This window comes from Amblyomma maculatum, chromosome 6 (assembly GCF_055883805.1).
Source record: "Amblyomma maculatum isolate TAMU_Amacu chromosome 6, ASM5588380v1, whole genome shotgun sequence".
In the NCBI taxonomy this organism is placed as follows: Eukaryota; Metazoa; Arthropoda; class Arachnida; order Ixodida; family Ixodidae; genus Amblyomma; species Amblyomma maculatum.
The window spans coordinates 5,716,005-5,741,572 of record NC_139349.1 but is presented as its reverse complement, the minus strand read 5'-3'; the positions used below and the strand labels follow the sequence as shown (position 1 = coordinate 5,741,572).

Sequence of the window (25,568 nt, the reverse complement as noted above, 5' to 3'; positions counted from 1 at the left end):
TTTTGCATTGGGAAATGAGATCCCGCGGTTCTTCGCTGAGAACCGTTGTCAGTGGGCTGTGCCCTGAGTTTTTGGACCCAACCCTCGTAAGTCAGCCATTACTGGCCACAGCGTCAAGAGACAGCAAGGCCCAAACCTTCCTGCACGGATCACAAAGTGACCAGCGGGCTATTTAGGAGGAGATGCAGCGGAGGCAGGCGCCTACCGTTGGAGTGCCTTCTTTTGCCGGCGGCCCCTGCGAGCAGCCTCTCCACGTAAGAACGCCAGTGCCAGTGGCGCCCGCTGGATGGCAGGGTGCCGGGGGGCCTTTCGCGAAAGCCACCAAACGAGGGGCCTCCGCGCAAGTCGAGCGCGTACTCCAGGCGCGTCTCGAGCGTCGCTACGTCCTGGGCGAGCTCCTCGCTGCCAGCGACGTAGCCCAGCAGCGTCAGGGCGCTGAATATCGTGTCCGTGTAGTTTGACGCTGTCTCTCGGGCGTTCCACAGGGCGTGCCGCTTGAACACCGTGCTTGGAACGTCTAACTGGATCGCGCAGCAGCGCTGGTACTCGCTCTTCACGCGTACCTGTGAGGGGTTATACGTATGGTGCAGTGATTTTTACTTTCTTGATACGCCTAACAGCCATCTTCTTTTGACGCTTTGTTTAGGCCGAAGTAGCTGCGTGTCAAAGAACCAGTCTGTGGCACAGTGCTGCCAGAGGAATCGGAAAGTGGAAGCGCCGAAATGTGAGGACAGAAAAGTCAGGCTAACAGCACTATGGCCTTGCGGTAGAACGTAAGTGTAGAACTTAAGCCGTACCCGGTAGTCTTTTCATAGAAAAGCTTCTTTTCAGGTTGGCTTAACACCACGCGCGGCTTATCACTGTAATCATGACGTCAAGCCTATTTTCGATGAATCCATCAATTCTTCATAGCGGTGCGTATTTCACGTTGCCTTGTGAGCGCGGATTGGTCGTTGCTTGATCAAAAACAAAGTAGCCGCGTGTAATGTACATTAAAGTATACTTAATTCCATTAAGTGTAACAAAGTAGCCGCGTGTAATGTACATAGGGGATACTTAATTGCATTAAGTGTAAAGGGTGCGATAGCATTAAAGCCTGAAGTCAGCTTTACCTGCTTCTCTTCTTCCGCGATTGCCCCTGTGCAGTAGCCAATTCCTCGCCTTCGGCGACATACTTCCGTGCCAGAATAGCAGCTTGGGCATGTTGGTTATGCATCTTGAGGATAACAGCGCGGAACACAGGACGGGAGCACAGCGCTCGTTGTGTCGTCCTCTAATCTTGTGCTCCCGTCCTGTGTTCCGCGCTGTTATCCTCAAGATACTTCCGTGATCGCCCTTTCTGCCACTGCGGCGCGCACAGCGGGGCCTATCTGGCAATATTCCAACCTGGTACGTGGAGCTGTCTAGACCGTCTGTACACTACCGAGCGCAGCTGACAACTGCTGCTGAGCTCGCCATCCCAGTCGGCTATGTTGCATGACCTCGTGATGTCACAGCGTGATAACGCCGACAGACGCCTTATTTCTGCTCCAACAAAATTTTTATCCTGTCATAATAATAGAGACGTATTTCGGTTTACCGAACGCTTCTTAGGCACGCGCGCTGGCATAGGTGTGCCGCGGTGCGGCCACTGTAGGTACGCAGCCGGCGCCCGGTAATTCTAGCTAGTACGTCTCCCTCCGCTCTGCTAAACGTCTCTAATCAAACTGCGCACCTGAACAAAGGGGAACACCCCGAGAAGCGCGTCGACCCTGGCGGCCGTGTCGGACACCTTGGCGCCGGTGCGTGGCAGGCCGCTCCGGTAAGGCCAGTCCTGCAGCTCCACAGTCCGGAGCACTTCCTGCCAGGGCTCCCAGCCGAGCCGGTTGCGGCTGTATGCGGACGTGCAGTTGGGCAGGAAGTAGACGGCCTTGTTGAGAAACACGCCCGGATAGTCGTAATAAGCCTGTTCGTGGCCCGCCAAGTATTGGGACAGCATCCTCTGCACGTCGTACAACAGCCTTCCGGAGCCGTGTGACTGCGCCGCGGCATCCACAAAGCTCGATATATCGCTGGTTCTATTGCTACGAAGTTCCTTGAGCTATCCCGCATAGGAGCACGCGTAGTTTATTGGAGTCAGAAACAATTTTCTCACGTAAGGTGCAGGTACAACTGTCAGCGAATGATGCGTGATACAGAGGGCCTTGTATTTTGTTGTTGTTTTGTGCTCTTTTCTGCGCGCTGGCACTGAGTGAAGTCGTTTAACTGAACGCTGTGACTTTTCTGTTATTCGTCTGTTGAACATCAACATCCAGGCATTAGTACATTCTTGATTTGTGGTTTGAAGCACTCAACGTTTCCTCTTCATCCTTTGACTACTGTGCACGGCTGAAGGTAATGCTCTAAAAGCAAACTATATAAACTTATAGCTACATAATTAAATCGTGACATTCAGCGTCATCACCATTCTATTTCAAGAAGAATTTGTTGAATCGTGTTTTCCGTGAGGTCTTGTCGTCAGTAACTGTCAATCCGCGAAATTTCAGCACATGATTTTTGTAGCAAGCTTCGTGTAATTATTCACTTTCAGAAAAAAAAAATGCTACGGAGCGCGCTTAAAACTGCTTACGTGTTGTGAATTCGAAAGCATGAGGTGGATTAGTATAGCGTATAGATGTATACTGCGCACATCCAGACAACGTTACTCTCCCGATGACGTACGCTACCTAGCTATTTTTCGGGACCACTTATGCTGGGCGCCGCCGGGTTCCGTTGCTAATGACGGATATAGGAATCTCACCTTAATACCTGCTATTCACAACTGCGTGTATATACTTCGAGGCTTAATGTGGATTTCTCGTGCACGCAATGTTGTGAAGCATGTTTCCCATTTTGGCAGAATACCGGCTTATAGGGGCTAATATGCTAAGTTAGGTCATCAGGACTAGTTAATTTTCACTGAACCAGTATGTGAGAGCTAGGCTCAAAGAGGTGCCCTAGTGAGAGGACGTTAAAAGACAAATTCTAATTAGCCGGCATTAATCCGGAGCCCTATAGTACGCCTCTTTCTTCCTTCTTTGGTCACAACCGTTGTGGCCGCTATTCAATGGAGGAGAAAAGCAAGGTGCCCGTGCTGCGTACGGTGGCTGGGCACGTAACGAACCAAGGGTGGTAAAGATTATCCGGAGCTCTTCACAGTGCCCCCCTCCCCACATCCCCCCTGCCCCATATAACTTGAGTCGATTTGAAGGAAAGAAGCCAACAGTCGGCGAGGCCAAGGAAAGCGTAGGGTATGTTACTGTCTTTTTTTTTTCTTTTTTTTTTAAATGTTTACTTGGATAATCAAAGAAATTAGTAATGTAATCTTGTTTAGAGGAAGATAATTAAACACAAAGTAGCAGAAAAAACAACGTGCCGATGGTGGGATCCGAACCCACGACCTCCGAATATCGCGTCCGGTGCTCTTCCAACTGAGCTACATCGGCCGCTGTCCCCCCTGCTACTTGCTTGGGTATTTATGTTGTCTGTATACGAATCTTGAGAGTGTTCACCAGCGCCACCCTTGGGCCGATTTGGGCCTATAAACCAAACCTTTCTTCCTTTCATTCCGTTCGTTCCCGGCGGATTCTTTCAACTAAATATTAGCGGAGAGTTCCATGCCTGCTTCTGGCATTTCACCTGCATGCAAGCATGGCCGTATCGCGGCCATGAATGACACTGAGAGCCACCTCGAGCGAACTTTCGAAATGCCTCCAGCTTTCCATACCTGGACAGGGAGGGGGGCCTCGGTGAGCTTGTAGCGGCCCCGTCGCCGGGAGCAGACGTAGCCATAGAAGTTGTCGCACGGGTCTTTGGCGCTGTCCAGCGTGTCGCTCAGATAGGCATCGAGGCGTTCGCACACGGCCGGAGTGGAGCAGAGCGGCGGCTCCGTCGGACGAGCTGTGCCCCTGGACCTCTTTGCGCCGAAGGATGGCGCCACCCGGTGGTCCGCGGCCGCCGCGTGGAACACCGGCATCGTTCTGTGCGCACTATCGCCCCTGACGGAACGCGTGGCCCGGTCGTCGTCATCGGCCTCGGCGTCTTCCACGGCGAAGGGGGGTAGCAGGAACGCCTTGCGGGCCACCAGCACGCACAGGAAGCAGTTGAATGAGACGACAGTAGTGACGCCTAGGCCGACCGCCAGGCTCTTGGCTGGCGCCAGCACCCGTTTGGTCGCTATGTCATCCGTACGCCGCCACACGGACAGCATTTGGATTGTGGTCGTCTCGTCTCTCCGGCGTAAAACCTGCCAAAGCGATGCACTTCAATCAGTCATTTTAAAACACTGCATCGGGTTATTTCCTGTACTTGGTCGATCATGTTCTGGTTCGCTCGTTGGAAAGGCAGGCTAGAAACCTGCGCACTTTATCTAATCGTGCTGAAAGAGCATGTAAAGCTTGGGTGAGACCACTACCGTAAATTCGACTAATCTTGACCATGTTGCAGTGTTGGTGATGTAACACACGCCGAGACGCATTTCAAGCAAAGCCTTCTTTTCTAGAACGCACATTAGGCAGCCTGCACAAAGGAAGGCAACCATGTCTACTCAGCATGCGCAGATGCAAGTGCGTGTTTGACGTAGACTAAAACCAATTAAGGCATCCAACTACTTTACTGCCATCGCGATATTGACCGATTTTCTCGCCATTAATTTTTCAACTCGCTTCATCAATATTGGCACCGTTAATTTTATATTCTTGTTCTAGTGTCGCACCAGACATTATTTTTTTTTTTCCAAATACATGCGTACTGTGCGTTTCATAGTAGAACGATGCGGGATCGGGGTCTAGCTTGCGTAATATTTACATGAGCCATTTTGAAGCACAGCGACACACACACACACACACACACACACACACACACACACACACACAAATATGCTAGAAATACATTGCTATCAACTGACTGGGTACTTTGCAGAAAGCTAACGCAAAGCGCTCGCGTGACGTCTACAGCCTGTTGTGACCGGAGTTCCGGCCGAGGTATGCGCAGTCTCTAGCAGCTGACAATGGAGGCGTACTTTTTGTGACCGGAGTTCCGGCCAGACTCCAGCAGCTGACAATAGAGGCGTACTTAGCGGACGCCGGCGAGCGACCGCGAACAAAAGCAGCGAAGCGGCGGCGATGGCAGGTGTTTCCGGCTGCGATGACCAACCCTTCCCGCACTCCCTCCCCCCCTCCAGGATAAAGACCAGCTGTCCTTAGAGCCTTAATACCCGTGGCGCCACGACGGCGACAACAGGGCACCTATTCTTGTGCTTAATAGGCACGAGGCGCGTCGCCGAGCAGCATTGACCCCCTCGGAATTTCGCGGGGTGAATGACCACCGTCAAACGGCGACTTCTCGGACCATTTTGTCCTGGTACCGAAACTCCATTGCCCGCACAAAATCGTCATCGACATCAGAAGATTTGCCCTCGCCACCGGAAGATGTGCAAGGAGGTTCACCCTCGGCAGTGGGCGGCACCTCGAGTGATCCCTTGCCCCCACTGATTGGATAGTATCGATGAACTTTGTTTCCCCAGCTAGGGAACTGGGGATAACAAACCATATTTAACTGACGGATTTTGTTTGGACAGATAGCTCCGTTTTCCTCTCATGACTTGTACCTTCTTGAGTATGTAGAAAGTGTATATAAACGTTACTTTTTGCCTCTCCTCCCTGGCTGTCTCTTCCGCCTCGATGCATCGTCGCCTCCTGAGCCCGCTGCGGTGAAGCTCGCCCCCTTCACCGAAGCGGATATCCGAGGAGCATTCTGATATCTGCGGCTGAAAGCTGTTTGAAGAAGATGCGACGCCTAGCAAGAGAACGTAAAGAGACTGAAAAGAGAAGACAGGTTGTTGTCTTGCCATACGTACATGGCATATCACACAGTCTTAAGAAGATAGCCTGCCGATTCGAAATTAGAGTCGTGCTGTCCGCACCAAACAAGTTAATAAGTATGTGCAGGAAGGTGAATGAAATGAGAGAGACTAAGGAAGGATGCGGAATACTGCACAGGGAACGGTTTGTCAGATGTCCCACGGGTGTCGTATACAAGATCCCCCTGACATGTGGGAAGGCCTACGTGGGGCAAACAGGCCGATGCATCAATAAAAGGCTAAGAGAGCATAGAAATTCGTGTGGCGCATTGTCTACTCTAGGAAACCTAGCAACCCATTGCTCCCGGTGTAAAACGGATAACAATCAACAGGCCTTGAGGAGCACGGATTGTGTACCAAGGTTCAGCAAAACCAAGGTGCTGGCAAGCGCAAAAGACAGTTTTAAAAGAGAGATTATTGAAGCCTTCAAGATGATTTCGGGAGAAGGGGAATGCGTGAGTGTTCCGTCGGTGGCGCTCAACAGCAAGATCATACTTCTCCGTTTGGACAATTTGACAAAAAGTTAGACCTAATTTGTCATTATTTTCATTTTATTTTCGTTTATTATTTTTTTCTGAATCTTTTGCTTACTTTTTCTTCATATCGCAACCCCACGTTTTGGTCAAATATAAGGGAGTAATTACTCATTGCATCCACCCAAGCGCAGCCATACGGCTACAAAGGAAAGCTATACAGCTTTCTCAGAAACTTCGTAGTTAAAGAAAAATTCGTCCTGATCCGGGAATCGAACCCGGCACCACCGCCTTTCCGGGCCAGTCGCTCTACCGACTGAGCTAACCAGGACGGTCAGCAGAGCAGACGGTAGGGCGAGAGCGAATTGATCTATAACTCGAAGTGGGAATGGTGTTGGTCAAATATTTAGGGGAATCCCCCAAGGTGGAGTAGATTTGTAATAAGGGAGTAATTACTCATTGCATCCACCCAAGCGCAGCCATACGGCTACAAAGGAAAGCTATACAGCTTTCTCAGAAACTTCGTAGTTAAAGAAAAATTCGTCCTGATCCGGGAATCGAACCCGGCACCACCGCCTTTCCGGGGCAGTCGCTCTACCGACTGAGCTAACCAGGACGGTCAGCAGATCAGATGGTAGGGCGAGAGCTTGACCAACACCATTCCCACTTCGAGTTATAGATCAATTCGCTCTCGCTCTACCATCTGATCTGCTGACCGTCCTGGTTAGCTCAGTCGGTAGAGCGGCTGCCCCGGAAAGGCGGTGGCGCCGAGTTCGATTCCCGGTTCAGGACGAATTTTTCTTTAACTACGAAGTTTCTGAGAAAGCTGTATAGCTTTCCTTTGTAGCCGTATGGCTGCGCTTGGGTGGATGCAATGAGTAATTACTCCCTTATTAACCCCACGTTTTGTGTGCAGCTTTCTTCTTCTTTGTAACCCAAAAAACTGGCAGTTGGTAGCGAGCGCATCATCTGTGTTAACGTCCTGGTTCAATTCTCTTGTGTGTGTATTGTTTTTTGTGTATAACCGTGCAGCGCCGGAGGTCTTCGGAGTCGCCCCCTGAACCCGACACACTTCAAGCCTAAGAGTTACGTCATGTCCCGTCGCTTCGACGCCTCACACCCGAAAGCACCGCCTTTCCTTAATCACGGCTTGACGTTCGGAAGTGGGACAGGGTACGAAGTGCGGAAGAATAACGGAAGCTCTAGACGGTGTCGCTGATGCAATAAAATGGCGGCCGGGTTGACGTCAGTGTGCCCCGCGCGAAGCGCGAAACACGAAACTCAAGTAACGCGAAGGTCCAAGCTGTGTGTCGCCTAATCCATTCTGCGTCCCGAAAGCCGGAGTTCCGGGATCTAAACAACGATGTCGTTCGTTCACTATAGGGTCCCATTTTCAGCCACTTCAACAAGGACCAACAATTCTGATTCGGCCCCTCAGATTAGCTTACGCTTGCCTTAAGCGCGATCCTGCACATTTCTGCCGAAGGTCGTTCTGAATTCCGTCGCGGTCAATGTTCCTCAAAGCTGCGCTCAGGTAGCTGCTCTCGTTGACGCGCGTTATATCGGAGATGATGACCTGCCCCGTTGACGTCACTCCTACACAGCTTTTACACGAGTTCCAATTTGCCGGCGCTTAGTGTTACAGAGTGGCGAGCGCATACGACCAGCGAGCGCAGGCCTGCTGCGATGCCCATTACTGGAAACTTACGGAGCTGCCGATGGCAGCCTCACGAAGCCGCGTAGTTCTTGCTCCTCTTGCGGGGCGTGATGCGTCTGGCTGGGAAAACGTCCTGGGGTGTCTTCTTTCTCCTCTTCTGTAGTCCTGACAACGACTCGCGCGCGGATGAGGACATCCATATCCAACTCTTCTTTTCCGCGATATACCGGGTGTCCCAGCTAACTTGGAACTAAGGGTTACAAAATAATATATTTGAGGTAGGTCAGTGAAACCACTTGCATACAACTACCAGCCTGCTTGCGCACTACAGGCAATTTTTTGTTTTGCAATTAGTTAATCGGCTAATTATGTTAATTTTTCTAATTTAATAAATATTCACCTTATACCAAATATGTGAATTGGAAAGTTGTAGAGCACCTTCAGAAACCCCCATTCCATTAATTGCGATAAAAAAAGTCTCACGTGTATCTTTTTTTCCAGGCTCAAAAGAAAGCCCGCGAAATACAAATAATACCACGTGACTAGCGCATTTGAGCGCAGCGATCGTGGTGCTCTCAGTCGTGGTTTGAGCGAACGAAATCAGCTGCGGCGGCCGTGACCCGATGGTCCCGTTGCAGCAGCAGGCAGAAATGTTGGCGATGGTTGGAGCGAGCTCCAGCTCGCCCGTCTTCACCGCGATCTTGGCCAGGCCTGTGCACCGCAGCAGCCTACATCACGACAGGCGGATGACGATAAAGAACCGGCAAATGAAGGTGCAGCGCTAATTTTAGTCGAGTTACATGATGTCATCTCGCCCCTTTACCCAAGCATGTATGCGCAGATTCAGTGGCTGATACCTTATCGCTCATCCGTTTGCCGTAAAGTTCGCTGATGGGAGAGAAGGAGGGTTTGTTAGAATCCCGGTGATGTCGGCTCGCCGCTCTCGGTGCTACTTGCACCATCACGTGGGCCGGCTGTCGGACGCGGGCGAAGAAGCCATCGCAGGCATATCGGCCTGCCGCTTTACCGGGGCAAAGGAGACACGGCCGCAGCTAATTTCGTTCGCTCAAACCACGACTGAGAGCACCACAATCGCGGCGCACAAATGCTCTAGTCACGTGGTATTATTTGTATTTCGCGGGCTTTCTTTTGAGCCCAGAAAAAAAGATGCACGTAAGACTTTCTTATCGCAATTAATGGAATGGGGGTTTCTGAAGGTGCTCTACAAGTTTCCAATTCACATGTTTGGTCTAAAGCCGATATTTGATAAATTAGAAAAATTAACATAATTAGCAAATTAAGTAATTGCAAAACAAAAAATCGCCTGTAGTGCGCAAGGAGGCTGGCAGTTGAATGCAATTGGTTTCACTGACCTACCTCAAATGTATTATTTTGTATCCCTTGGTTCAAGTTAGTTGGGACACCCGGTATATATATATATATATATATATATATATATATATATATATATATATATATATATATATATATATATATATATATATATATATATATATATATATATATATATTTTATTCGTGCCTCAAAACAGTGAAAAACGACCGAACACAGTTGTCTGTTGTAAATAAAGTGCTTTTTACCCGCTACTTCATCCAATAATGGTGTTTTGCTTGTATACGGGATCTGTCCACGGGCCAGGGTCCGTGTTTGTTGTAACGGGTGGCGCCTGTGGTCGCGGTGGAGTCACGAACGTGGAGGCGCACTTCGTCATCATATTTCTGTCAGTCAGTGAGTAATGTTTTCTAAACGGAGCTTGCACGAATAGATAGATAGATGGATTTATTGAAAGGAAAAGGCAGAGAGGTTGGCCCGAATAATTCAAATCTGGCCTGCTACTCTGCACTGGGGAAGGGGAAGGAGAGAAGAAAGAAGGTCATGATGGGCGACGATGTGGGAGAAGGCATATGAAATATATATACAGACACAGCAGCTTGCTTTACAAGCGCGAATCAAGTCCGCTGGCGCTCAAATAACGGCAAAGAGCACGTACTGCCTGGACGCCCTTCCCCTTGTCCTATAGCGCCCAGCAGCAGTTCCTCCGACAGAGGCCTCTTGTCTAAACGCTTCAAGGAAGCAGCTAGCACATTTCTTTCGTTCGCATACTCTGGGCACTCCAATAATAAATGGTCCACAGTCTCTGGGATGCCACAAGTTGAGCATTCCGGTGAGTCCATCTGTCCAATTAAATGTAAGTACTTGCGCGTGAAAGCCACGTTTAAACGAAGTCTATGTATCAAGCATGCCTGATGACGCGGAATATCACGCGGAACATTAAATTTAAATGTTCGATCGAGCCTTCTTAGACGGAGCTTGCACGAAGGCTGCCAAGCTTCGCGCTTTGTTCTGATTGATCCCTACATTTCCTGATCTCCGGAACCTCCGTTAATGAAAAGAAAGGCGCCCGTGTACTGTGCGATGGCCGTGCACGTTAAAAAATTCCGACTAGTCAAACTTTCGGGAGCCCTGCACTACGGCATCCCTCATTTCTTGAGTCGCTTCGAGGCGTTAAAACGTAAACCAATTCACTTCTCTCTAAATTGTTTTGTCTGTTTGCACTAACATGCGGCTTTGTTACGTATCTGCTAACACTGTAATTATCCCTGTTGTGGCCTAGATATGGTCCTTTCTAATTTGTATGGAATGTTTTTGGAGGAATGATAACTGTTTTTCGAATACATTGCGGATTCCCAATTTTGCTGCGTTTGAACTAGCTTCGGCCACACAAGTACTTTTAGAGCGATAGCTCCGCTTATCCAGGTACAAATCCGGGGACCGCTAGGTTCCGTCCGGGTGACCTTGAAGCTGAGCCATGCATGGTCAAATAAGGAGTTCAACGCAAGCCTCCCCCAACGTGTTCTCACTTGACGATGACTAGTGACCTTTGATCTAGAATGATTGATTCTCAAAACGTCAGAGATAGCGTGACAGGCGCGCGATGGTGTCAGATGAATACGTAGTATTATAAAAACAGATCTATCGCTCGTGAAACTTCGTTTAACTGCGGTTAACCACTGCTATTCGCATTTCGCTTCAAACTTGGGGAGCACCATATCGGACCTAAAATCTCGAGCTCAGCTTACTGCGGCGAATATATGGAACATTTTGAGTGTGTTCGTGTAAAAGTGGTGCGTTTATAATTTGTTTATTTTCCTGCTTAAGGTACTAAACACTGGTATTTCCTACTTGTCGTTTTAGTTGCAAGTATGCCTGATGTCGTAGGACTGCCCCTGGAACTCGTCCGACAGCTCTAACAAGGGTATCCCGTGCCGCAACTATGTAGCGTGAACGAAAAACAAAATGTAGAAAACGGTAAAAAATATGATACTTTCTTTTTTTCATTTCGCTCGGTTTTATGCATACTTAGCGTTGCTCGTGTTCAGTTTACCCAACGAATGCTCGCGCCTAGTCGGCGCAAGATGTTCGTAACTTGCGACGGTCCCTCGCCAGCGAGTGCAATATTTATGAGCCACTTGTGAACCTCTGTTGGGATGCTTCTAACTTTAGCGAGGAGAATGGCTCTTGCCACGAATTAAAAAGAGCGCTATAGTAACTAGCTGCACATAAAATGTTTATTTTTTCTCTCTCCGTGATGCGCGCATGCCGATGCAGCTGTGCATTTCATTTTGCTCTTCCTTTGACTGGTAGTAAACGCTTTTGGCACTGTTTTTACGTGCGCATATTTCCGCTTGACTCTGTCGTATTGCCGTGGTATTTTTCGTATTCAGCATTTGCTTCTCGCTGTACGCTCTGGAAGTCCTAGGCGGAGCGTGCCGGGTAACTTTATTGTTATTTATTTTTTTTCTTCTCCCACCATGAAATACTATACGCCCTAGAGTGTGCTTATGAATTTGATCACTCTTTTTCCATCCTCACCTCAATAAATGCGCCTCTCGCGAAACCTCCCCGGGGATTAAAAGTAAATAAATAACTAAACATGGTGCGATCGAAGGGCCATTAGCGAGGCCACTTGGGGGTTGCAAGTGTTGTTTCGGGCCAAGAGGGCCTCGTTTCCCCCGCTTCATCGATTGGCGTCGGGCGCGCGGCCCGTTCGGTATACTAGCCACTCGAATTCCGCATTTGACGCTGATCCATTCGAGCAGCGAGCGGGTGCCAAAGGATCCGTTGTTCATTACGGCCTTTCGGCAATGGCTCTTTTGTTGGTACACGGGGGGTCAGAAGTTCCCAGGCCGCAGGTTTTGCTTCTGGTCAGCGTATTCTGACACGTGAGATCCCATTAAAGCTATAAATGATCTCAGAGGTTAGAATAAAGCTTCTTCTACCCTCCACATGTACTTTGAGATTTGGGGCCGTCGTAGCTGCCTGACTATACTCCTCCGAAGCAGACCCTGTGGCCTGGGAACTTTTGACCCCCCCCCCCCCCCTGTACATTAGTCTCACGCCCTGAATGCATGCACGCGCCCCATTGAATGGGCAGTACCCGACGACAATGTTTTTTGTTAACTGTGAAGTGGCCCGGCGGCTGGAATGGAATGTGTTAAAGCCTTACTAACCCCATTATGTTCGTCTGTCGTCTTTGTGAACACCCGAAAAAGATGGCACATCGATGGCGCAAGTCCGTGCGAACTCTCGTCGCCTTGAAGCGAGAATACCCAATTAGGCCTATCGCCAGAAATATGTACACGCATTTCATTTGCACGGAAAGGTCAATGCATTTCAATTACATTTACGGATACTTTGCGCGACAAACTTTAACTCATTTCTTCATATTTGCGCCATATATAATAGAGTTATAAAAGATGAGAAGGCTTGATTTTCGTCTCTACAGGCGCAACCCGGGACATCTGCCTGCAAAATAATAAGCGGCGCTCTTCGCGATCAGTGTGTCCTCATCTAATGATCGGGGCTGGCTTGCGTATGCGCTTGCGACACTCGAAGGAGGGCTTTCGTTGCGGTTGGCGTCTGAACGTCACCTGAGCCCCGCTCAACGCGAACGCGTGGGAGCCAGTGACTGTCCTTTCGCCATCAGCAAAGGCTCAGCGAACGCTTCTTCTTAAAAGCCCGCGCTGGTGAAAATGCGCCTGTCTTATCTGGCTCGTCGTATTTCTCGTTTCATTTTGTCGCGTATCTCCTCGGACGAGGGAAAACTTTCATAACAGCTCCCTTACTCGCGAAAGTAAACACGTCAGAATCTTATTGTTAACCCGCTTCGCTTTCGAATGTCCTTCGCTTAGAGAAACACCCAGGGCGATGCTAAAGATCTGAGTAAAAACAGATTTTATATATATCTGGCTGTGCTGTTATCTGTTAGACTGCAAAATAGTTTTATTTTTTGTCATAACAGATTCGATCATTTATTTATTTTTCGCCATGCAATACATATAATTCCGACATCAAAACCGAAAGGGACCGCGGTTACCAGCATGAAGCGCGTCGCGCTGTAACCAATAGGCCAAACATTTTCATGAAGTCATCGCAGTTTGCTTGCCAGAACGACCTGATGGTGGCAACAGCGATATGTCTATTCTTTTTGCCTTTCCTAGCGCACAAATTCAGCGTCTTTGTGTTATTGTTAGAACACGAAGGGGGTGCCCACCGGGGCTATCAGACCTAGGGACGTCGGCGCGTTGCGGCAGTCTTCTTGTTGTCGTCGCACTCGCCGCCGCTTCGGTGACAAACGATGACTGTTGTGCGTATTGTCAGTGCAACTTTCACAAGAGAACTCCCCTTCGGGTTAATTGCAGGCAAACAAATAATAGCACCGTCCCTCTGTACGACGCAAACAGCTTAACCATAGAGTATCCAGCGCCGGATTATGCGCTGTTCGCCTCGCCTGTACCGCCTGTATTAATTGGTCTGAAAAATAAAACGCGTGTGTAGATTGACTTTATTGTGGTTCAGTTCTGCCAAGCGCAGCTGGTGCTTTTAAGGCATTGCAAGAAGTGAGCCATGGAAACGTGGTTATGCCACTTCTTTCTCTGTCTCCTCCTTACAAATATGTCACCTCAAGCGGTGACGTAACTCGTGGCGCGTCAGACTCAGCCGCGCAGAGAAGGCGTCAGGCGTCTCTACCACCCTAAGCTGGCCAAGACACATATTGGGCCCCTGTCACTGCTCGGCCATTTATGCAGGCCTTTGTGGCTCAGGTGTTCCGAATAATGACTATGCTTTCTGCTTGGCAAGCGGTTGGCCCGTTTCCCCGGTGGGCATTGGCTGCGTGTTTCCCCTTCCTCTAGTTTCCTTGCCCTTTCTGGACACTGCGTTGAGCTGGCAGCGGCTTCCATCGGCTCGAGGCGCGGGCAGACTTCAGCTTTAGTTCAGCCTAGGTTCTCGAGAAGACCTACGTGTTGTCTTGCCCCTCACGCAACGGGATTTGCTGGTACGGAAGCGGTGCTGATTCGCGGTAGGTCCACGTACCAAACAAGAGTCGCATTATAAATTTGTTGTGAAATTGCAGTAACCTTACTGGGACGGTATTCTGATCTTTAAAACTGACAGATAACTTAGAAGGGCCAGGGTTCGGGCTAGTGGGTAATCTACATCAGGTTCCATAGCGCACAACAAAGAAGGGACACAGCACGAGCGCTCGTGTTGTGTCACTTCTTTGTTGTGCGCTATGGAACCTCGTGACAGATAACGTTTTATATTTTAGCCTAAGCGTTAGTTTAACGTTCAAACCGAATATATTCTGCGTTTTGAGCATTAGTCTAACATTCCTTTCTCATAACAGCAAAAGAACATTGTAACTATTTAGAATAATATGCATCTATGCAGTAACTGCAGTATGCAAATATAATATGCAGTAACTGCGTTCTCCAACGACCATACTTTTTTTTTTTATTTTTGTAATCAAAAGGGCACTTAGGACAACTCCATCCAATTGATCTCAGTGAAACCTGCTTCTCTAGCTCTCCATGGCTATGTTGGCGAACTTGGCGATTCTCTGGAAGCAAAAGATGCATTTATCCCCGAGGGAATACAATTTAAAATATCTTTAGAAGCGATCATTTGTTCTGATGCCTCCTCCTTATTCTCTTCCTTTGTCTTTCGTTCTGCTGCCCAGACTACTTGTTGTGCCAGTATACCACCACTATTAACATTACTACCAGTGACATAATCACTATAGCTCAGTCACTGTCACAGCTATCACTTAGGTGTCATTACGACTTGCTGTAGTCAGCGTTTCCTTATAGCCGGTGTCTCCATATAACGGGCGTTTCGCTACGGCCTGATTTTTCATTATTGCCCCGAGGCTTGATTCACATTGACGCTGATGCTGTCGGGTGGTTTTCGCCTTCATGACACTGCTGTGATGTCGTCGCAATAAAAATTTCCCGCCTGTAAATTCAATCCCGTGTCGTTCTCCCCAAACAGGACTGTTTTCCGCCATTTAAAGTGCAGCGTAGCCTCTCAGATGGAGGGAGAAAAAAAAAGTCGGTTTCGACGCACGAATTTTACTCGCGAAATCTAGCGGTAAACGGCGACACCCATGTTTCGTGTCGTTTACTGTAAAGGCTTCGCTTTCGCTGAGAGCGGTCTCTCTGTGATAGTGGCCAGCTTCGGCTCTGTCATACATTGCACATATATGACGCTGAAATTTCATTAGAAAGCCTTGTTTATTTCCCAGTCACCACTTTTCGAATGGCTTGTTTGGTGCAGACAAGTATTAAAAACTGATTTTGTTCACTGGAACAATACACACGCCGATAACGCCGCGTACGGTAGACTATAGTTCGCAATTTTTTTTATTTTTTTTTAGGCTGTATGTTACCCGTAGAGAAGGAAGCAGCATCCTATGCGAGGCTAATGCGCCAGAATTGGCACAGCGTATGCGACAATTTAGAGCGCAACATGAGGAGTGCGCGACTGCGTCGGCACTTGATAGACTGAAGCGGCGGCACAACAACAGAAAGCGGTACGTAGCTGCTTGGGGGACGAGGTTCAGACAGCCTTTGTCAAAAGTGTAGAGCCCACGGGGTCTGCTTCAGACTGGCGCTGATTTAGCATTATCGTGGAGGATCTTCCCATTGGAGAGGGTAGTCTCTTAGATGGAGGAGAATGGCGAAAGCCTCCTCTCATCGTTTGTCTCTTATCGGCATTCGTTGTAGTGTTACAGATAATTATAACTGGTTTAAAGGAAAGGAAAGGCGCCGTATCTGTCACTTTTAAGTTCGACCAGTATGAGTTTTGACGGTACACCATCGCTCCTGTCGCGTGGCGTTCCTTGGCGCGCGTTCAAGTTTAGGATTGCAGATGGAAGGAATGCGAGACAAGAACACATCTCGCAGCATCTCGCGGAATATTACGGATCCCGTGCACAGATCTCGCGCACAGGATTTTGTTACATGAGCCTAGGAAGGCTTTCGCCTTAAATATCTTACCATCAAGTGATTCAGAACACTGGCAATACATTACAAGCGCACGAATTGGCTCAGAAGCAGACCCCCTGTGTTCTACATATTTGACAAAGAGCATACATTGCCTGGGCAGGTGCGACCCAGCTGCCAGAATACCGTGGAGGAGTGAATGAAACGCTTGATGCCACGACAACTCCTGCGGAAGTCAGGGCTGCTGCTGGCACAGATCGGGTCAGCAACAGAATAATGCTTCGGAATCCTCCACTTAGTGGCACACATAAGGGACTGCCGGGAGAAAGGCGAAACCCCACAGGAATGGAAGTTAGCTAAAATACATGTACAGCAAGGCGAAAGCATTTTTGCCGCCCCTTGGAACGCCCCTGATTCTTCCAGAGAGAGGAAGAAAGTCACTCTCTATGTAGAGAAAGACAGAGATAGACTATCTCACTCACTCTCTACTCTCTCTCTCTTTCTCTTTAAGAGAGAGGAAGGGAGGGGAAGGGGAGAGGGTGGCAGGGAAGGGAACGAGAAAGAGGAGAGAATCGCTCTGAGCTCTCAGTCTCTCTAAAGAGAGAGAGAGAGAGAGAAAGGCACTATCTTTCTCATCACTGCACTATCAATGCCTGTCACTAACTGTAACTATCGGTCACTATATACCAGAACCCCACCGATGCCCGCGGAATCTCGCGGACACATCTCGTGCACTCTTTCTGCGGACGTTACTCGTGAGCTGCGGACCATTTCGCTTACAGCATGCGTTGCCAAGCTCATGGAGCAGTTAGTGCAAACCAGGCTTAACAGATGAGAACGAGCTGTATCCGCGGGCACGATGGTCAATCGGGACTATAGTATCTGTAACCGATATCATGCTACAGGCGAAACGTCAGATAATCGAGACTCAAACTGGAGGAGGCATGACAACAGTGGTAAATCTCTACGTGCGAAGGCTTTTGATAACGTCCGCCATGACGCTATCCATCAGTGTGCTGGTGATAAGAACGGGCAGAACGGTTGTTATCTGCATTTGCAATTGTAGACGGAAAGGGGTCCAACTCGGAGCGGCGAGCATGGGACCCTTCAAGGAACGGTGCTCTCAACCATGATCACTTTACCGAGAAAGAGGGACTCCACCATGTGCAGACGATGAAACGCTCTGAATAAACCACGTAAGCGCCTGATATGCAGAGGAAGCTTTACATAGACACGATATAAGAACACTTGCAGTTCAAGGGACCTCGGTGTTCCACTAAGAACTCCTGGCGATGACGGCACAAGCGCAGAAAAAAAAAAGGGTGATCAGAGCACTAATTTGTTACCATAATTAATCATCACAAATGTTGCTCTGCAGTCTTTTTTAAGTGTTTTAATTAGTATTTTTGTTACTCGTCTGTTCTGTTTTCATTGCTGGACTGTCTCTGGTCAACAACTTTCTCGAATATACTTCTACCACCTGTTGCTTTTCTTAACACATGCTTGTTATATTTGCGTGCAAAAACTGTGTGCACTCAGATGAAGATCGTGTGCCATCGCTTATATCATCCTTCTTATATAACGCCTTTTGTGATTGACGCGCCCCAGAGAAACTCAAGCATATATGGGAGACGAGGGTTCCGGAAAATTTGACCGCCTGGGGTTCTTTAACGTGCACTGACATCGCACAGTACACAGGCACCTTGCTTTTCGTCTCCATAAAACGCGGTCTTATTGGGCTGACTTGCGCTCTAGAACAACTCGGCGGCAGCAAAAAGTATGAACAGGGTAGGCGATCGGTTAACACGGAATCAACGCAGATCTTGAGATTCACCCCTTTTTGGCGTGCAGCACCGCCGATGGAGAAGTCCACGAGTAAGGTAGGGGACTTCTGCCCATCGAGCGAAGCACCGTAGGGTGGTCGATATAGAAATGGGGAGAGGTAACGCAACGCGACATCCACACGTCAGGTCGGCGCCCCCTCCCGATGGCGCCCTGTGCAAGGCCGGCACTTCGAGGTCACGAACGAGTCATCTACAATCTTCTATAACTTTGAAGAAGCAAGTGCACGTGGTTCTGCACCCAACCGAGATAAATCTAGACTGTTCTGCGTGCTACATGCAAAATGATAACAATACATGCCGGAGGCTGTTGGCAGCAATAAATAAAGATTGACATAGTTTGCGGCAATGCTTAAATTGCTAAATTTGCTGAAAAATGTCGGCAAAATGCGGCTTTTATAAAGGAGCTTGCTTTATTTATTTATTTATTTATTTATTTATTTATTTATTTATTTATTTATTTATTTATTTATTTATTTATTTGGACTTCGACTTTCCTGCACGGTTCACCAACCGAAAGCAGCTGCGATATCAAGCATTACAGTATAGTGAAGTCGTGCTATTCGCAAGTGTGCCTGACGGTGAGTGAGCTAACTTTCCACTTGCCGCAGTGGACCGATATCGAACTTTTTGCGACTACTTGCTTTTGAAAAACTTTCAGCGGATGAAAATTATGTTGCATCTGAGGGGTTTCCGGCACAGCTTCTCGCCTGTGTCATGGCCAGCTGTGTCATGGCCGTGAACATCTGACGGCATTTCATTGGTAAGGTTAATCTAATTTATAGCTTGAGTACAGGGTGTTAATGTGAACGCTTTCGAAAATTTTCAAGGATAGGGTAGTTGGAGTAGAAAGACAGTCTTTTTGGAAACTAGTTGTCAGCTGTGGCTAACTATACTTGTTAGATAATTGACCAAGATTTTTAATGATTGTGTCAGTTAGCGTAATCTTGTGATTATAGTGCTATGACTAATCTATAATAAGTATACGGACAACATGCATTCATTACACTTTTCGAAATAAAGAAAAGGTCGTTCATTAAAGCTCTGCACTTGAAGGAAATCCCGCGTTTTCAGTGCTCAACACCGAAACGTAAGCGCGTAATTATAAGGCCAAGCTGCGAGGGCAGTTCACTGCATGCATGACTCATTTATCCGATTACTTGCCCCTTTTCGCATTGGGGCATGCACTTTCTTTTGCTGCGTCACTTAACGCGAAAGAAAGTTTGCCATCGACAACTGCGTGCCTGTCATTTTTGAGTAGCGCGAGTCGATTGAATCGCTGGCTTTCGTCCCACCGTGCAAATCACTCTAATCGCAATGGTAGAACGAAAGGAAGATGGCTACACGGTAGCAAGGGTAGAGAGGGGAAGCCTCAGTTCGCAGGTCGAGCCAACGTTTCGACAAGTGGACCAGACGAAGACAACTCAACTTGTTGAACCTGCAAACTGAAGCCCCCCCCCCCCCCCCCTTGCCCACCCTTCTCCTTTCTACCCTTGTTCAGTGTGCTCTAATCGTCTTAGGCACTTATCTCGGAGGCCATGCCTCTCAGAGTGGAGTTAGCGTTCAGGCCGTCTGATGGCGCCACCCGTCGCGTCGCGCGCTCCTGGCCGCTTTGTGTTCCGCTAGCGCTTTCCGCTTCGTTCTTTCTTTCCATGTTCCTTTCCCCTCCAGTCCCATGGCAACCAGTGATCGGCCTCGCCTCGCCCCATGACGCTTCCTCTTCGCCGCATCGATGCCCGACGTTGTGCCTGCCTTTGCTGTCGGAGCCGCTGTGTTCGTCGCGTCGGCCCTTTCAATCAACCGATGCCTACTCTGAGCGACAGCGACGTGTTTTACTCCGTGTCGTGTGGCCTCGTGCGGTAGCCGCGTCTCAGCGCATAGTGTAGTGACTGCCTTATGATTGTGCCAGTGCAGCTGCGTTTGCTTTTCCTCGTGTTTAGCTCAGTTCAGCGGGGACATGTTTGGGGATCCGCACGTTCTGTATCTCTCGGTGAGTGTTCGCCATGGTTCGCCTCAGAGCTTCGCTGCTTTCGCGTTTTACTTTGCCGTTGTTTTGGCGCGTAGCACAAGCCAGTGAGCGCACTAGCTGTTTCAGTCGAGGATCCGTGGCTTATCGTGCCGGTGGAGCCAACGACGCAAATAAGCCCTCAGCTGAAGTTATTTATGGGGTGGGAGGTTTAGGAGCTGCCGGCCACTTTTCGCAGTGATGCCTCATCTCTAAACAGCACCCGAAACGATGTGCCGCAACTTCCAGCTATGCGTGCAACGTGCCACGCGACCTACCTCTCGCTTGTCGGCTCGCCGCCCGCGGAACGCGCGATATTTTGAGAGCTTGCGTGTTTTTTTGTGGCATTACATTACACTTGTTACAGAAACACAGCACTCGGTGGCAGTGACTTGCGCTTGGTGAGCGCGGTCACCGGTCACGGCCCGCGCTGTCTTCCGTTCGGGCGCCTCCGCCTCCGCGAAAACCTCTTGTTTACGCCGAGGCGCTTGCTCTGTATCAGCGTAAACACTTCGTGCGTATGCATGAAAGCGGTACTGGTGCAGAGCTGTGGAACATTCGTTCTTAAAAAAAATGTATAAGAACTTCCATATTTGTCTTGTTCATTTTTGTACAATGCAGCATTCATTAGCTCGTCTCATCGAAGTAATTGTGCGCAAGCCATATGCGCACCTAACATTTTGTGTTTACTTTTTGCGCTCTATCGCAAGCCTTGCTGATTCAACACAGTTACGTTAAGTTTCAGTCTTGCAATGTTTAAGCGTGTCTTTTTTTGCGTCATGTAGTTATAGCTGCAGCGCTCACAGGGTGCGTTTAGTGCGATACGAGCAGCCAAGACATTGACGGCTTAGTCGCAAAGCATTTTAAGGAATGAAGAGAATAAGGAAAGCTTGATTGCTTAATCTGCACGGTTCGTGTGATGGCTCAATCGATTGCAGGGAAATATACTGTAAAAATTCGTGATCACCACCATACGAGTGAGTCGGGTATGTACATCTTTAATGGAGAAAAGTGGATTTGGAATACTTTGCAAACAGTGCAATCTTTCATTGTGTTTGAAGAGCCCACATCCAGCGCAGCCTTTCAGTTCATGTTGCTGTAGTATTCAGTTCAATTCTTTATTTTTCCTTTTTTGAGAGGAGCAAACTGGACTAAAAGCCGGACTAAAACAGGACTAAAAAAATGTGGGTCCAAGCTCCTTACAAGTTGGTTTTCTAACAGGCACAGCTGTCGTAACATTGCTCCATAGATAACAGAAGCACAACAGTATAACATCACAGTTCCTCCATTTTCATCAGCATTTCATTTCTTGTAGTTTCAGTTTCTCATACTTTTCACTTTCTCACCCTGCAGCTGTATGTGAAAACTTCTGGTATAGTAGCCAATTCATTGCAACTGATTGTGGCAGTAAAAATCGACAGCATCTAGAAAAAAAAAAAAATTGCAGCCAGGTGGCCAAGTCTTCTGTTGGTGCGTTACACCTGGTTGGGAGCTAAAAAATACTTCGCTCTATTTTTTTTACTTTGGCAGTCATTGAGTGCTTAAAAAGTTCCTCTGATGCATAAGGACAACTCCTTTATAAACTACTTTCATTAAATATGTGTGAGAGGAAGCAGTCGCTGTGCTTCTTTCATTGGCCTGATGTCTTGTGTGAAATAAACTAGATTTTAAAGGCCGCTTTGAAGAAAGACAAATAAGATATAATTACTATCACTGAAGAGGTGGTAATTATTGCCTGAGAACATGTGTCTTGCCTGTTGCCCAGGTGCACCAGCACGAGCGCAACTTGCAGCTGAATTCAGAAGACCGTTCAGTGCTGGTCTCCCGTTCAGGAGATGACGCCATCCACCACGAGATACGGCGCCGGGAAAAGCAGAAGGCACAAGTGAGAGCCCATTTCCTTGGCCAGGATTGTTGGAACCTTGCTGGAGCTGTGCAAATGCGGCTGTTTAGAACGCAGCTGTTAAGCTGCTTTGCACACTTACTAAGATTACTTTTATTTGACAGTCCATGTGAAGTTTCCCAGGGAAGCTGTAGCACCAGTGCTGAAGGGTAAACCAAGAACTCTGTAATGAATACCACAGGGAGCAGCAGTGTTTATTTTGCATAAGTAATAAGGAAGCATTATTACTGTCTCAGCCTGGATTGTGGCTGTGAAAAAGAACTTCTGTTTACAAAGAAAAAAATTACTTTGACAACATTGCTGGCTTAGTAAGACCTTGTTTCACGCATATGTGCAAATCCACTGATTGCATGGATTAACGCTTAACAAATGTTTTATTTATTTTAAGCATAAAGCGCTAGGCTCAAAAAAAAAGTAGGGTTATATGAACATTATTTGATGTCTTCTTTAAAGGCCAGGATGCCCCCAAAGCATTCTGTTCTTTTTCTTTAAATATAGCCATCCTCCAACAAAATGTACAAGAACTGTGTGTTGGCCTCGCAGTGTGTTGTGATTTAGTTTTCCGGCTAGTAACGGAACACAGATGTGCCAATTTCTTCACCACTCGCTCGTCACATTTTGAACAGCCTTTGAGTCATGAACACAACAGCAAAAGTAAATTAAAGGGAGGCACACATTTTTGAAATTGCGGAAAAAGCCCAACAAATGTTACCTGTTATTCTTTTCTTAGATATTGTCATCGCTTGCTTTCCTCATTTTCAGTGCTGTCTTGAAGTTTCATTGCCGAAATCCACTGGCACGTGATATAAAATACTTTTTTCATTAATTATGATGGCTTTGTACATTGGAAAAACACTCTAGCAGTTTCAGATTCATTACTTTCTATAACTGATAACTTGCATTTTGAGGAAAAAAAAACTCTAAGCATGCCTAGACATGTAGCATGCATAGATGAACAATGTGAATATTTAACCAGCTGTGCCTCAATTTGTTAACGCTGCAGGCTTTTCACAGGGTCAGAGGGGAAAAAAATAAACAGTGGAAAATAATGTTCTTAGGGTGTAAGAGTAGAAGTTGATGAGCAAAATCATAAAATTATTTATAATGTATTAAAAAATTTTACATGTAAGTTAAGAAATAAAGAACATTGGTGAAAGTTGCATCCCTTTCTTAAATACTGTTCTCCAATGTGCTGTTTCCTGACATCTTCGTTTTTGATTCAACAGTGAATTTTGTATGTGTCAAATGCCAAGATAAGTGTAGCTTTGTGTATAGGTCAGTGCATATAGTATGGACAGTTCAGGGGAGGCCACAGGAAGTTTTCAAAGGGACCATGCTTGAGAAAGGTTAAGCCAGTGTGTAGCAAGATTTTGATGCATTAATGCTGCATTTAGTCGTGTCTGGCAGCGCCCTCACATGAGCTTTCATACAGCGCCTTCTAGTGCAGCTTTTTGGATTATGTGCTGGAAACGGCAGCTTCAGAAAACCCACTTTCAGCCAGCTGTGTTTGTGCATACAAAATGATTTCTAGCGTCTTATGCCAGCAGGGCCTGTATTCCGAGTTTGTGTCGTTGTCGAAAGTGTTGCTATCTCCCCGGCCTCGAATCAGCTGATTGATGGAAACGCCGAAACATGATGTTGCACCTCTTCTGGTTCCGTAGTAGCAACACCTGGTTCCAGCGTTTCGACCAATCAGATGACTCGGGGTCACGTGATATAGCAACACTTCGATAACGATGCAAACTCTGAATACGGGCCCAGATGTACAAATACTTACATAGTTGTTTAGAGCACTCATATGCATTTCTCATCTCGAAAAGTTATGCTAAGCCAGCAAGCAGTGGCAAATGCTACAAGTGCATAGCAGACTGCTCCACCCCGGCAGGGTGGCACAGTGGTTACGGCGCTCGGCTACTGTTCCCAAGAAAGCGGGATCGAATCCCGGCCTCGGCGGCCGCTTTTCAATGGAGGCAAAAAGCAAGGTGCCCGTGTGCTGTATAATGTCAGTGCACGTTAAAGAACTCCAGGTTGTCGAAATTTCCGGAGTCCTCCACTACGGCGTCTCTCCTAGCCTGAGTCGCTTTGGGACGTTAAACCCCACAAACCAAGCAGACCGCTCCGTACTTGGATCCAGCTTAGGAAAATAGCAGTTAGCAACAACGGTTCACCTGTGGAGTTTTATATTGCTCCAGTAACCAATGGCATTATTTAACGAAAGCAACATTTTAATATTTTCAGGGTGTTAAACAAGCCAGAGGCGTGAGTATTGTCGCACTTATAATTTGGTCTCGTGCTTAACTCTTTGTTTAGGTAACAAAGAAAGGCTTTAGCAGCAGATGGTTTCCTTGCTGGGGAGAACCAGTTACACAGTGGTCATGATTGTGGATATTGTACACCAGCCGTCTCCATGCTTATCTGTACAGCTGGTAGAGCAAAGCATGTCTCATGCACCCCTAACACTCGGGGTGAACATGCAGAGGCCGTTGACACGGTACCTGCCTGTGCGTGGTGCCGAGTGCGACCTTCGACAGCATGTGGAGTCTGCTGGCCACCAGGTGGAGCTGTGCCCACACGTGCAAATCACATCGACCTCCTGCCGAGGCTATCTACACAAGCTGGGGGGCAAGTGGCGCTCCTGGAAGAAGCGCTGGTTCGTCTTTGACCGCACTCGCCGAGCCCTGATCTACTTCAGTGACAAAACTGAGACCAAGCTCAAGGGTGGTGTACCGTTCCAAGTAAGTACACCTGTACGAAACATAGCTCTGACTGACCTGCAGGTCGATGCTGCTTTGCTTCAGTGGGGTTGATCTCTCAACGGTTGACTTCATCTGACTTGTCGAAACATGTTGAAAACATGGCAAGAGCAAATCTGAAATGCATGCTGTATGAACTGCTTGTATTATTTCTGCCACTGAATTTCTAACGTGTCACATGCAGTCACATACTGGCAAAGCTGACCTCTAGCTGCAGTTCAGCTGCCAAGGAAGGAGACACAACTTTTCTCTGGACAGATTTGCCACAGTGCACGTAAAATCCATGCTTTTAAGACCCCTCTTTGGTAAAGTCCAGAGCTCGCTCTCTCACTTTGAAATTTGTTTTATTCTACATATCACATGCACATGGTGGGTATTGCCCTCATACGAAAAGTATTAGGCAACTGGAACCGTCTGTGGCCTTGTAAACAAAAGCCACCTATAGTGGGGAATCAGAAAAAGCAGTACAAAGGTAGTACAGTCCCATGTGCAGCTGAGTATGTAGAAAAGCACAGTGGAATAAACTGCAGGGTGCGCACAGGTGCTTGAAAACCTTGAATACCATTGAATTACGGAAGTCTGTTTTCAAGGCCCTTAAAAACCTTGAATTTATGACTGGTCCTTGAAGATTCTTGAATTCCTTGAATACTAAATTTGAACTGGTGTTTTTCGTCATGAAAACGTTTTTGTTGCTAAACTTTTATTCTTGACTGAGTTCTGAATGAACTGCGGGGAAGGAAACGTATCGATTT

At 47.7% G+C, this 25,568-nt stretch overlaps 1 protein-coding gene across 4 annotated transcripts in view; it reads left to right on the top strand.

Moving 5' to 3' along the window:
* The window catches only part of LOC146184976 (uncharacterized), a 591,446-nt gene that overhangs the window by 548,908 nt on the left and 16,970 nt on the right, over positions 1-25,568 (top strand). For all 4 annotated transcript variants that reach the window (XM_084605926.1, XM_084605923.1, XM_084605924.1 and 1 more), the window contains 2 exons: positions 21,926-22,045; positions 24,541-24,798. In XM_084605926.1, coding sequence (XP_084462052.1) covers positions 21,926-22,045; positions 24,541-24,798 — 378 coding nt within the window. The remainder of the gene's footprint in view (positions 1-21,925; positions 22,046-24,540; positions 24,799-25,568) is intronic.